The following is a 14,526-nucleotide window of genomic DNA, read 5'->3' as shown; positions in this document are numbered from 1 at the left end:
GTTGAGTTTCAGTAACTGCAACATGAAGGTTGTGAACCTTTGATTCACAGTTATGTCTCAAAAAAATTAAATGAAGTACCATGAAATAGGTTTTCATTATCTAAGCCACGTGAGATCTTATTTTGCGGCCCCCACCTTAATGTGAAAGTTTAATGATATTGCGGCCCGCAAGTTTTATATGCATGGCGCTTGACAGCATTGTATGCCGAGCTGAAGGAATCTACCAATCATGGTGTGGTATATGGCTCTCGAGGGCCGAACATTGACGTCACTTGCGTGATACAAAATGGCTCTTTCAATGTTCTGGGTTGCCAACCCCTGCGTTAGTGGAAAAGCGGCAAATGAGTGAAAGCGACAGAAACGTTGCTATTGAAACGAGGGTTTTCTTACGTGCGTGGCTGCAGTCACACTGCGACACCTGTCCGTCAGTAATAACAGCCCCCGATAACCTGGACAAATTCAAACGCTTATTGTTTTTGTTTTTTTTATTGTGTAACATTGCCTCACACATTGTTTCTGACTGGTGAAATCAAATAATTATTGTTATTACTAATGACTGATTTATTTACTTAAAGGGGAACATTATCACCAGACCTATGTAAGCGTCAATATATACCTTGATGTTGCAGAAAAAAAGACCATATATTTTTTTAACCGATTTCCGAACTCTAAATGGGTGAATTTTGGCAAATTAAACCCCTTTCTGTTTATGCCTCTCTGAGTGACGACGTCAGAACGTGACGTCACATCGGTACTCAACGCCATTTTTCCTTACAAATCAGACGCATATAGTCAAATCAGCTCTGTTATTTTCCGTTTTTTCGACTGTTTTCCGATACCTTGGAGACATCATGCCTCGTCGCTGTGTTGTCGGAGGGTGTAGCAACACGATCAGGGACGGATTCAAGTTGATTTACGTAGAATGTGCATCGATTAGCACGGCATGTTAATCGATGCTAACATGCTATTTAGGCTAGCTGTGTGTACATATTGCAGCATTATGCCTCATTTGTAGCTATAATTACATCTAGCCTTTCCCTCCATCCACATTTAATGCCAAGCAAACGGTTAGCAATCGACGGATTTAAGTTGCTCCAGTGTCAAGAGATGCAAAAGTCCTCCATTTGGTTTTTACTGGCGATGCTACGACAGAGATGGCACAGGGATGGCAAAAATGTCTGGATATCCTGCGACACTCAAAGCAGATGCATTCCCAACGATAAAGTCAACAAAATCACAAAGGTGAGTGTTGTTGATGTTATTGACTTATGTGCTAATCAGACATATTTGGTCGCGGCATGACTGCCAGCTAATCGATGCTAACATGCTATTTAGGCTACCTGTATGTACATTTGAAACTATATTTACATCCAGCGTTTCCTTCTACCCACATTTAATACGAAACAAACACTTACCAATCGACGGATTTAAGTCGATCCAGTGTCAATGCGAAAGTCCTGATCGGTTGGTCTGCACATTTTACCGGCGATGCTAACGCAAAGATGGCCGAATAGCATCAATAGCAATTCGCTCAATAGCTTCAGTTTCTTCTTCAATTTCATTTTCGCTAGCTGCCTCCATACTCCAAACATCTGTTTCAATACATGCGTAATCTGTTGAATCGCTTAAACCGCTGAAACCAGAGTCTGAATACGAGCTAATGTCGCTATATCTTGCTGTGCTATTCCCCATTGTTTGTATTGGAATCGCTATGTGACGTCACAGGGAAATGGACAGTGGCTTAAGCAAATAGCGAAAATCAAGCACTTTAAAGCTTTTTTTAGGGATATTCCAGGACGGGTAAAATTTTGAAAAAAAAATTGAAAAATAAAATAAGCCACTGGGAACTGATTTTTATTGGTTTTAACCCTTCTGAAATTGTGATAATGTTCCCCTTTAATTCTCATTTTGTTCATTTACATTTTGATTTTATTTTTGTGTTGAAAATAAAAATAGACATTTAAAAATATTTTTTTTAAGAAATCTTTTCTTGCGGCCCAGCCTCACCCAGACTCTGCATCCAGTGGCCCCCAAGTAAATTGAGTTTGAGATCCCTGATCTAAGCCATTATCAAACTTGCAAGAAAAAAAAAGGTTGCAAAATGGGAATAGAGTGACAAAAAACGTTCAACATGTTCATATCATTTTGTGTAATTCATCCCTTGATCCCTTGCTGATTTTGCAAAACCATTCGGAGACACTCAACATGTCCCTCAATAAAATACAATATGTTTATAACAGTTATCTAATGTTTGTTTTTGCAGGATTTAAGTTATTTGTCTCTCTTTGTTACAACAAGAAATGTATTACAATTATAGACCTTTCATGTCTTTGTTACGGGGAAAACTTACGACATAAGTAAAGGATGAAATAATTATGTTCCCCGCTTTATGTCTTGTTCAACATAAACCGCGGGTGTCGAAACATTTACCAGCAAGGCATGCCTAGTGCAATCACAAAGAATTCAGGGTTCAATTTGATTATTTTAAAAAAAAAGGAAAGAAGTATTATAGTGGTACCTCAGGACACAAGTTTAATTGGTGCTTTGAACAAGCTCGTACTGCGAAGCAAAGTTGCCCATTAAAATGTATGTAAAAATCGGTGCTTGGTCCCCACTAAAGCACAATTCCAACATGTAACATGCCTTTTAAAAACGAAAAAACAAACTATTGTATCTAACATAATCCAAAATAATGTACAAAACCTATTATATTAGTTTTATGAAAAAACGTAATAATGTACAGCATTTACCTTGGAAAGCTAACTTCTACTGTTCTCCTTCCAGCTGCTATTTTGTCAAACACACCATTAGCAGGTTCTCTAAATTTTCATGGATAAATGTCCGATGTTTATAAATTATTTTAACATTCTTGTTATTTACTTCTGCTTCGGTATGGTGCAGACAGTCAGTGCTACGCTCATACTGCATCGCATACGGCTACTCACTCGGTAATGTTTTGATTATTTCTTTAACTCAATAACAATCATCCACTTCTTTTCAGCACTAACTTTCTTCATTTCAGTAGTTGGAAAACAAAGTTAAGTGGATCTCTAGCTATACGCTAATGCTAGCGAGTGAGACCAGGGGTTGGGTTCACTATGGCATTCGCTACACCAATTAGCGTTGGGGAGGCTCGTAATCCAAATGTTTGCCCGTAATCTAAAGCGTAACAAATGGTGAGATAGAGCGTGTATCCCAAAAAACTTGTATCCTGATTGCCTGAAATATGTCAGTTTTGTGTTATCAGAATCATTTTTGCTCTTTCGAGTTTTTTAGTAATTGTATGTTTAGAATGTGCCCTGGGTCAAATAAAACATTAGGTGAGACAAATGGCTGGTAAAACCTTTGATTTCAATGAGGCGGGAGTTCATCAAACTTCAGCATATTTTCTCAACGCTTTAACAAAGCCAGATTATTGCCAGAGATCTGCACATTTCTGTGCCTCCTGGACTTTGACCCAAAACACGCACACACGCACACGCACACGCACACGCACACGCACACGCACACGCACACGCACACGCACACGCACACGCACACGCACACGCACACGCACACGCACACGCACACACACACACACACACACACACACACACACACACACACACACACACACACACACACACACACACACACACACACACACAGCCTGTATCAAAATCAGTGACCACCACTTTGAAAAATGTCTGGAAAAATGCATAAATTAAAATGTCTCTTTGCACAAGCACTTTCTGAACCATAGACTGCATCTTAAGCCAGGAGTGTTCAAACTTTTTACCCTGATGGCCACATAATGACAAGTGAAATACTGTGAGGGGCCACTTGGATACACTTTGTTCATTAAATGTGCTAAAACCAATTCAATGTAAATGGTAAATCAATCAATCAATCAATCAATGTTTACTTATATAGCCCTAAATCACTAGTGTCTCAAAGGGCTGCACAAACCACCACGACATCCTCGGTAGGCCCACATAAGGGCAAGGAAAACTCACACCCAGTGGGACATCGGTGACAATAATGATCCAGTGGGACGTCTGTGACAATAATGATTATGAGAACCTTAGAGAGGAGGAAAACAATGGATGTCGAGCGGGTCCAACATGATACTGTGAAAGTTCAATCCACAATGGATCCAACACAGTCGCGAGAGTCCAGTCCAAAGCGGGTCCAACTCAGCGGAGCCAGCAGGAAACCATCCCAAGCGGAGGCGGATCAGCAGCGCAGAGATGTCGAGGCGGATCAGCAGCGCAGAGATGTCCCCAGCCGATACACAGGCAAGCAGTACATGGCCACCGGATCGGACCGGACCCCCTCCACAGGGGAGAGTGGGACATAGAAGAAAAAGAAACGAAACAGCAGATCAACTGGTCTAAAAAGGGAGTCTATTTAAAGGCTACAGTATACAAATGAGTTTTAAGGTGAGACTTAAATGCTTCTACTGAGGTGGCATCTCGAACTGTTACCGGGAGGGCATTCCAGAGTACTGGAGCCCGAACGGAAAACGCTCTATAGCCCGCAGACTTTTTTTGGGCTTTGGGAATCACTAAGAAGCCAGAGTCCATTGAACGCAGATTTCTTGCCGGGACATATGGTACAATACAATCGGCAAGATAGGATGGAGCTAGACCGTGTAGTATTTTATACGTAAGTAGTAAAACCTTAAAGTCACATCTTAAGTGCACAGGAAGCCAGTGCAGGTGAGCCAGTACAGGCGTAATGTGATCAAACTTTCTTGTTCTTGTCAAAAGTCTAGCAGCCGCATTTTGTACCAACTGTAATCTTTTAATGCTAGACATGGGGAGACCCGAAAATAATACGTTACAGTAGTCGAGGCGAGACGTAACAAACGCATGGATAATGATCTCAGCGTCTTTAGTGGACAGAATGGAGCGAATCTTAGCGATATTACGGAGATGAAAGAAGGCCGTTTTAGTAACGCTTTTAATGTGTGCCTCAAAGGAGAGAGTTGGGTCGAAGATAATACCCAGATTCTTTACCGTGTCGCCTTGTTTAATTGTTTGGTTGTCAAATGTTATAGTTGTATTATTAAATAGAGTTCGGTGTCTAGCAGGACCGATAATCAGCATTTCCGTTTTTTTGGCGTTGAGTTGCAAAAAGTTAGCGGACATCCATTGTTTAATTTCATTAAGACACGCCTCCAGCTGACTACAATCCGGCGTGTTGGTCAGCTTTAGGGGCATGTAGAGTTGGGTGTCATCAGCATAACAGTGAAAGCTAACACCGTATTTGCGTATGATGTCACCTAGCGGCAGCATGTAGATGCTGAAGAGTGCAGGGCCAAGGACCGAACCCTGGGGAACTCCACACGTTACCTTAACGTAGTCCGAGGTCACATTGTTATGGGAGACACACTGCATCCTATCAGTAAGATAAGAGTTAAAGCAAGGCAGGGCTAAGTCTGACATACCAATTCGTGTTTTGATACGTTCTAATAAAATATTATGATCGACGGTATCGAAAGCAGCGCTAAGATCGAGGAGCAGCAACATAGATGACGCATCAGAATCCATCGTTAGCAATAGATCATTAGTCATTTTTGCGAGGGCTGTCTCCGTCGAGTGATTTGCCCTGAAACCGGATTGAAAGGTTTCACATAGATTGTTAGACGCCAAGTGTTCATTTAACTGCTCCGCAACAATTTTTTCGAGGATTTTTGAAATAAAGGGAAGGTGAGACACCGGTCGGTAGTTTACCATGAGGTCAGGATCGAGGTTAGGTCTTTTAAGAAGAGGATGAATAACCGCTTTTTTGAATGCTAGGGGAACAGTGCCCGAGGAAAGTGATAAGTTTATAATATTTAGCACTGATGGACCTAATAATACAAAGAGCTCCTTGATCAGTTGTACTTGTATAGCGCTTTTCTACGCCTTTTTAATGTACATAAGACTATGCGAAGCTACTAGAAGAAAAGTCTCCAGAGACATATTTTCTGAGTTTATAAACATAATATGAATTTTTTTTTAAACGAAAAAAGATTTTGTGACGATAAAAAATAACTTATCATAGTAGCATCGACTAGATACGTTATTGTACTTGGTATCATTACAGTGGATGTTAGGTGTATATCCACCCATGGCATTTCTTTACATTCAGGGGTGCTAGCGGTTACCTATCGTATGCTCCTACAGTGTGTAGTGAAGCATGTTTAGCTATTCCTCGTACTGCAGGGATGATACTTGTAAGAAATGTACTTAATTTGTCGCCATGGAGGCAAGGATTAGGGATTTAGAAGTACCTAAAACACTGCCAACTGCGGACGGACGTTCGCCTCTAGCTAGCCATGTCTTAAAGAGGAACATTAGCACAATTTCAGAAGGGTTAAAACCAATAAAAATCAGTTGCCTGGGCTTATTTTATTTTTCGAAGTTTCTTTCAAAATTTTACCCATCACGCAATATCCCGAAAAACGGCTTCAAAGTGCCTGATTTTCACCATCGCTATATCCAACCGTCCATTTTCCTGTGACGTCACTGCGTGAGGCCAATACAAACTAACATGGCGGATAGAACAGAAAGGTATAGCGGCATTAGCTCTGATTTAGACTAGTCATTTCAGCGGATTAAGCGATTCAACAGATTAGGCATGTATTCAAATGGATGGTTGGAGTGTGGAGGCAGATAGCGAAAACGAAATTGAAGAAGAAACTGAAGCAATTGAGCCATATCACGACAGACAGCGGCAACGAGGACGAATTCGGCGATCGCCATCTAACCAACGATTGCATCTTTTGACCACTGTTGCAACTTGAATCCATCGTTTGGTATGTGTTTGTTTGGCTTTATATGTGGGTGGAGGGAAAGGCTGGATGCAAATATAGCTACAAATTAGGCATAATGATGCAATATGTACATACAGCTTCTCTAAATAGCATGTTAGCATCGATTAGCTTGCAGTCATGCCGTGACCAAATATGTCTGATTAGCACACTCCCCATAGTCAATAACATCACCAAAACTCACCTTTGTGATTTCTTTGACTTTATCGTTGGAAATGCATCTGCTTTGAGTGTCTCAGGATATCCACACATCTCTGTCGTAGCATCGCTATCGTCGGTAAAGTGTGCAGAACAAACGAGGGACTTTTGCATCTTTTGACCACTGGTGCAACTTGAATCCGTCGATTGGTATGTGTTTGTTTGGCATTAAATGTGGGTGGAGGGAAAGGCTGGATGCAAATATAGCTACAAATGAGGCATAATGATGCAATATGTACATACAGCTAGCCTAAATGGGATGTTAGCATCGATTAGCATTCCGTGACCATTGATGTCTGATTAGCTCACTCCACGTAAGTCAACTTGAATCCGTCTCTGTTCGTGTTGTTACACTCCGACAACACACCAACGAGGCATAAAGTCTCCAAGGTACGGAAAACAGTCAAAAAAACGGGAAATAACAGAGCTGATTTGACTTGGTGTGTGTAATGTGTTTGAGAAAATGGCGGATTGCTTCCTGTTGTGACGTCACGGGTGAAAGGTCATTGCTCCGACAGCGAACATTTGAAAGGCGTTTCAATCGCCAAATTCACCCTTTTAGAGTTCGGAAATCGGTTAAAAAAAACATATGGTCTTTTTTCTGCAACATCAAGGTTTCTGCTTACATAGGTCTGGTGATAATGTTCCCCTTTAAAGCACCTCTTCCTGAGGACGTTTCAGTGTTATAACTTCACCTTAATCATTAGTTTTTAGGCCAAAATGCGTTCGTTCTCCCTTTTCTGTCTACACACCGTGTCTGCTTGTAAGTACTCTGTGATTGTGCGCTTTCGAACATGCTCCCTTTACTCGCAAAACCAGCAATGTCATGAAGAGATGATGCGCCATTATGCCCGGGAATCGCTTTTGATTCATTAATACCGCGATACAATACCAGTACACCGTACAACCCTACAGGCGACAAAGCCAATAGTTGTGTTGTATCAAATTCAAATATATCTAATTTTTAGGGGGTGTGAGAAACGAAATTTTGCAAGACTAAAACATGACAGTATTCCTCATTTAGAGAGGAGCTGTATTGCAGGCATAATGTGGTCGAAGGTTTTTGTTGTTTAAGTACTCAAAAGCATAACGCAGTCTGGCCATGCGCTAAGGATTACTGTTAGGGCTTTGCGCACAAAACAAACCTAAGAGCCAGCAAACAGAGCTAGCATTGGCGTTTTCTGCATTAATGGGGCTACAGTACCCGACAGCTTGGGCGGTTGAGGCAGGGAAGACGTGTGGCTGCTCACCTTCATCTGAGTCCAGCCACCGTGCTGTGCGTATGTCCAAGCAGGCAGCTAAACTGCAATTCATTGACGCCAAGATGCATCACAAAAGCACTATATTGCTTCCCTAAGTAGCAAGCTGCCATTGCATCAACCCAAACATTAGACAAAACAACCAAATCAGTGATTCTTTTGACAGCTGTCATTACAAACATACAGAAGACACCACAAAGGTCCTAAAAAAGACATTAATACATCCATTTTCTACCGCTTGTCCCTATTGAGGGGGCAGGGGGACTGGAGCCTATCCCAGCTGCATTCGGGCGGAAGTCAGGGTCAACAGAGATAGACAACCATTAACACTCACATTCACACATTAGGGCCAATTTAGTGTTGACAATTAAGAGTCAGAAATCAGCCTGTCAGGTGCATGTCTTTTGAGGTGGGAGGGAACCCACGCAGTCAAGGGCGAGAACGTGCAAACTCGACGCATAAAGACACCGAGAACGAGAATCAAACGTTCTCGCTGAGTCATTTCATTTTAGTTATTTGGAGAAACAAGTTTAACAGTTCTCGCCCAGAAAAGGGTGGAGTGCCATCTCCAGGTTGGGGAAGAGCTCTTGCCGCAAGTGGAGGAGTTCAAGTACCTCTGAGTCTTGTTCACGAGTGAGGGAAGAGTGGATTGGGAGATCCACAGGCAGTAACCAGGCGTCTTCAGTGATGCAGACACTGTATTGAACCATTGTGGTAAAGAAGGAGCGGAGGCGGAAGGCAAAGCTCTCAATTTACCAGTCGATCTACGTTCCCATCCTCACCTACGGCCCTGAGATTTAGGTTAGGACCGAAAGGACAAGATCACGGGTGCAAACAAGCGAAATGAGTTTCCTCAAAGTAAAATCACTGCTCCTCCACATCGAGAGTAGCCAGATGAGGTGGTTCGGGGATTTGGTCAGGATGCCACCCGGACGCCTCCTTGGGGAGGTGTTTAGAACACGTCTGACCGGTAGAAAGCCACGGCGAAGACCCAAAACACGTTGGGAAGACAATGTCTACAGGGTGGCCTGGGAACGCCTCAGGATCCTCCGGGAGAAGCTGGACGAAGTGGCTGGGGAGAGGGAAGTCTGGGCTTCTCTGCTAAGGCTGCTTCCCCCGCGACCCGACCTCAGATAAGCGTAAGATTATGGATAGATGGATGGATGGAAGCTCAACAGTTTAAAGAGCATAGGTCATTCATGCATTCATTGAAAAAAACAATATACAAAATAAATCTTGAAACAATTTTTTTTTTTTTCTAAAACTACCCAGAACTTTCCAAAATGGTATTGAAGATGCCGCTGCCATTCCCGTCCGTGGAAGATAAATACAAATTGTACATGTCACCCACACACATAAAACGCTATTCTCATCTTGTGTCTGGAAAGCAGATTCAGATGGAAACGTGATTTTCATTTGTGCTTTTCTTTTAGTAAATGACAAGAGCATTATATTACATTTCTATGTGTCCAATCACACTTTTAGTCCTCTATGTTGGTCCAAATCATATGTTTCAAAAAGATAATAGGTGGTCACTTTAGTGCGTTCTATTTTGGATTAACGCTTGTATTTGTGTCAACAGACTAAATCAGGGTTAAAGAACCTTTTTGACTGAGAGAGCCATGAAAGCCAAATATGAATGAATGAAATACGTTTATTTTGGTCATATAATCAATCAAATCAATCAACCATTTTGTGTGATCAGTTTTACAGTACATGTTATATGTATACAATTATGCACATTTACACACGAAAGAAAAGAAAAAGAATGACCAAAAAAGGAATAAGCTGAAGCCAAAGCTTATATTTGCCTATCCTATACCTTCACTGGAGAATAGATTGCCTGGAACATCAAATATCTTAAAATGTATTTCCGTGAGAGCCATATAATATTTTTCAACACTGAATACAACTAAATGCGTGCATTTTTAAGTAAGACCAACATTTTTAAAGTTTAACAAGTCTCTTATTCTTTTTAATAACGTTGTTATTCTGAAGCTAACCAATAATAAAAAAAAAAATGTCTTAACATGAATGCGACTTCTTGAACAAGTGCGGTAGAAAATGGATGAATGGATTAAAATGCATGAGAATGTTTTACATCAATCCATCCATCCATTTTCTACTGCTTGTCCCTTTTTGGGGTCATGGGGGATGCTGGAGCCAATCTGAGTTGCATTCGGGCGGAAGGCGGTGTACACCCTGGACAAGTCGTCACCTCAATATTTTTAAAGTTATTTTTAAGACTGATTACCGCGGAATTATTAATTACTTATCGTGTTAAGCAATGTCAGCTAAGATTTATCTTAGCGCCAGATGCAGTAATAAAAAGAGCCACATCTGGCTCTAGAGCCACCGGTTCCCTACCCCTGGACTAAATAATGCTCACAGTTAATCCATCCATCCATTGTACATCGCTTTTACAGTTAATCCATCCATTTTTCACCGCTTTAATAGTTAATGAAAGGCAAAAAGTCCTGCGTTAATTGTCTGCCGTCCAAAACAACATGGCGTCTTTAAAATTTTAAGACTTTTCTTTCTATGACAATTTTTTTTAACCACATGAGATGTAACAAATCGCACATACATAAAGACGTCAAAAAGGTCCTCGGAGATGGCATTTGTAATGACTTCACCGTATGATAAACAAACAGCCTTTTTGTTGAAGAGACTGATGTTTTACTGCCTTTACTCTTCTGGGCTCACATTAAAGCAGGGGTGTGAAACGTGCACCACGTGGGCCCGATCAGGCCCGGGAAACAGGTTTTATCTGGGCCGCGGGATGAGCTTGTTAAGTATAAAAATTAACCTCACTTAACGGTGTGGCGCAGTGGAAGAGTGGCCATGCGCAACCCGAGGGACCATGGTTCAATCCCCACCTAGTACCAACCTCGTCACGTCCGTTGTGTCCTGAGCAAGACATTTCACCCTTGCTCCTGATGGGTGCTGGTTAGCGCCTTGCATGGCAGCTCTCTCCATCAGTGTGTGAATGTGTGTGTGAATGGGTAAATGTGGAAGTAGTGTCAAAGCGCTTTGAGTACCTTGAAGGTAGAAAAGCGCTATACAAGCACAACCCATTTATCATTTATAACCTGAAATTTTTGAATGAAAGAAACTGCTGTCCTAAATGTGTCCACTGGATGTCGCAATAGTAATTCTTTGTATCTTTGTAAACGACGGTACATATGTACAAAATAAACCACATGATGTTAGTACATCAGTCGAGCAAAAATATCGAACTACATGAATAACATACTGTAATTTGATTTTGATACAATTTTTTTATCTTGATAGATTGAAAATTAACGCCAATGAGTAGACTGATGAACATTATGACATAATTTATTCAGAAAATATAAATAACGACAAATAAATATAGAATACTATTAACCACAAGATTTAACTGTAAAAAAATCCCAAAACATTATGGTTTGTACAATTTCAGAATGTGCTTGTTCTATTTTTAAACAAAGAAAACAATCTGATGTTGTCTTTATTTTTAAGTTATTGTGCCGTGATTTTACCATTTCGGTGCACTTGGGAGTACTTTTTTCTACATGTGGCCCCCAATCTAAAATGAGTTTGACACCCCTACATTAAAGCCTTATTTTTGGAAGAATTTCACTCAGCTTTGTGTCGGGTGTTGCTAAGCATCGCCTGACATCATACGCGATGTTTTAGTGCGGTCTATTGTTTTGTTCTCACTTGCCTTACCCGAGCCCATTACTCAGGTGGTCTTGGTTTCCCTGTTTGGTCTTGAACACTTGACCGAATGAACCGTATAGAAATAAATACATTAAATAAATAGAACAAATAACCGCACAATCAGAGAAAACGGTCCAAAACTGAAATTTTCTTGTGACAAATCCTGTAGATTGCCCCGCTGTAATATTTATAACCCAAAAACATTATGATTTGTACAATTTCAGAATGTGCTTGTTCTATTTTTAAACAAAGAAAACAATCTGACATTGTCTTTATTTTTAAGTTATTGTGCCGTGATTTTACCATTCCGGCGCACTTGGGAGTACTTTTTTCTACATGTGGCCCCCAATCTAAAATGAGTTTGACACCCCTGCATTAAAGCCTTATTTTTGGAAAAATTTCACTCAGCTTTGTGTTGGGTATTGCTAGGCATCGCCTGACATCATACGCGATGTTTTAGTGCGGTTTATTGTTTTGTTCTCACTTGCCTTACCCGAGCCGAGGCCCATTACTCAGCTGGTCTTGGTTTCCCTGTTTGGTCTGGTTCCTTTGGTCCCGGTCTTGAACACTTGAGCAAATTAACCGTATCGAAATAAATGCATTAAACTAATAGAACAAATAACCGTACAATCAGAGAAAACGGTCCAAAAATGACATTTGCTTGTGACAAATCCTGTAGATTGCCCCACTGTAATATTTGGACTGTACCTCCACCCCAGATCACACCTCACTCCAACCCACTTCTCCAAAGTGGGCTGGCTCAGGGTGGAGGACAGAGTAAAACAACTTGCAATGAGCCTAGTCTATAAAATCCGCTACACCTCCCTGATACCGTTATTTCCTTGACGTAAATGACCGCCATAACCACAACACCAGTTGGAGCTCCACAAACCACATTAAACCCAGATTCCGATCTAACAAAGGTCTTAACTCGTTCTCTTTCTATGCCACATCAATGTGGAATGCACTCCCAACAGGTGTAAAAGTAAGTGCATCTCTATATTCCTTCAAAACCACTCTAAAAAAACACCTCCTGGCAACTTCAACTCTTTACTAATACCCCCCTCCATTCACATCCCATCTCCCCAGATTATAAATAATCAAATGTACTTCTAATGTATTTCTTATGCTATCTGAACTCACTATGTTCTCTGCTGTCTGTACATATCCTAATAAGTAAGACCTACACTGTTTCAAAGTCCATTTGATGCAATTGTTGATGACTGAAGTACTGATATCAATCAAAGCTCCTCATGTAAATAATTCAATGCATATACTAGTGTTAACTTGTGTGATGACTGTATTAAGCTGATGGAAAATATTTGTACCATGAATTTTAACGTGGACCCCGACTTAAACAAGTTGAAAAACTTATTGGGGTGTTACCATTTAGTGGTCAATTGTACGGAATATGTACTGAACTGTGCAATCTACTAATAAAAGTATCAATCAATCAATACACCACAGAACATTTTGCCATCACACTATAGTTGTTTAAGAGTAAGACTTTCATAGATTTTAGTGAAGTTGTGTTTTTTTAAGTGCTGTCAGTAAACAAGACAAGTGCGAGTGTGGCGTGATGAATGAACCTACCACAGCGGCTCTCTGCTCGGCTCTGCTCGCCGTGGGTCCGCTCCTCCATGGCCCCCGCTCGGTGCTACAGGTGGCCGCAAGGTGTCGGTGGGCTGCGGTGGTCCATGATGATGCGGCACGACTATCTACTGCCTCCTCGACGCAACTCGGTGTGCACAAACATGACCGCGGTGAGGTCATTTGACATAAAGGGATCGAACGCCACTTTGAAGCGGACTCACCGGCTAAACAAGTGCACCAACGCTTCCGCAACTTTTTTTTTTTTTTTAACGAAATAGGTTGGACATCTTTTTAAACACTATTCGACATTTTTACGCTATTGACGCAACACAAAACAATCCCCCCGGTCAAGCGGCGAATGAAGTTAAGCAAACAAGTTCGGTCGCCTTAGTTGACGCCTCGTACCTGTCTGGGTATTTTCGCCGCCATTTTAAAACACAAACTTGCACACGAGTGTAATCGAGCCCCGAGCGTTGATGCCGGATGGATTCACCTGTCCGTAGCCCAAGGCATCACCAATCGACCTCGCCAACTGCCCTATTGCGCTGTTCAACGAATTCATTTCTAAGCGACAATATTAAAGCTTTGAGTCCTTTAAACATATTTTAAGATCGATAGTTTGATTGCAATTCACTTTAAAGTGCCTTTCAAGACAATGAAAAACATTCTAACGGTACATAAATGTATTTGAACGTGCAATAGGAAGCACAATTGTTGTGACAAAGGACGTGCGGTATGTACATTGACAAAAAGCACGTTCAACGACGTATCATCATCCTGCCCTTTTTTCAGTGATGTACCCCCCCTCTGAACATTTTTTTAATTCAAGTACCCCCTAATCAGAGCAAATCATTTTGGGTTGAAAACAAGAGATAAAGAAGTAAAATACAGCACTATGTCATCAGTTTGTAATTTATTAAATTGTATAACAGTGCAAAATATTGCTCATTTGTAGTGGTCTTTCTTGAACTA

At 41.1% G+C, this 14,526-nt stretch overlaps 1 protein-coding gene across 4 annotated transcripts in view; it reads right to left on the bottom strand.

The window, feature by feature from the left end:
* Positions 1–14,031, bottom strand: part of tbc1d14 (TBC1 domain family, member 14) — a 54,750-nt gene extending 40,719 nt beyond the window's left edge. The window contains exon 1 of one of the 4 annotated variants that reach the window (XM_061913744.1): positions 13,555–14,031. In XM_061913744.1, the coding sequence (XP_061769728.1) occupies positions 13,555–13,603 (49 nt within the window). In that variant the 5' untranslated portion in view covers positions 13,604–14,031. The remainder of the gene's footprint in view (positions 1–13,554) is intronic. The other 3 variants (XM_061913745.1, XM_061913749.1, XM_061913746.1) reach the window with 3 other exon arrangements.
* Between the last annotated feature and the right edge of the window lie 495 nt (positions 14,032–14,526).

The sequence above is a fragment of the Nerophis ophidion genome, linkage group LG10 (assembly GCF_033978795.1).
Source record: "Nerophis ophidion isolate RoL-2023_Sa linkage group LG10, RoL_Noph_v1.0, whole genome shotgun sequence".
Taxonomy (NCBI): Eukaryota; Metazoa; Chordata; class Actinopteri; order Syngnathiformes; family Syngnathidae; genus Nerophis; species Nerophis ophidion.
This window is presented reverse-complemented; position numbering and strand designations above follow the sequence as displayed.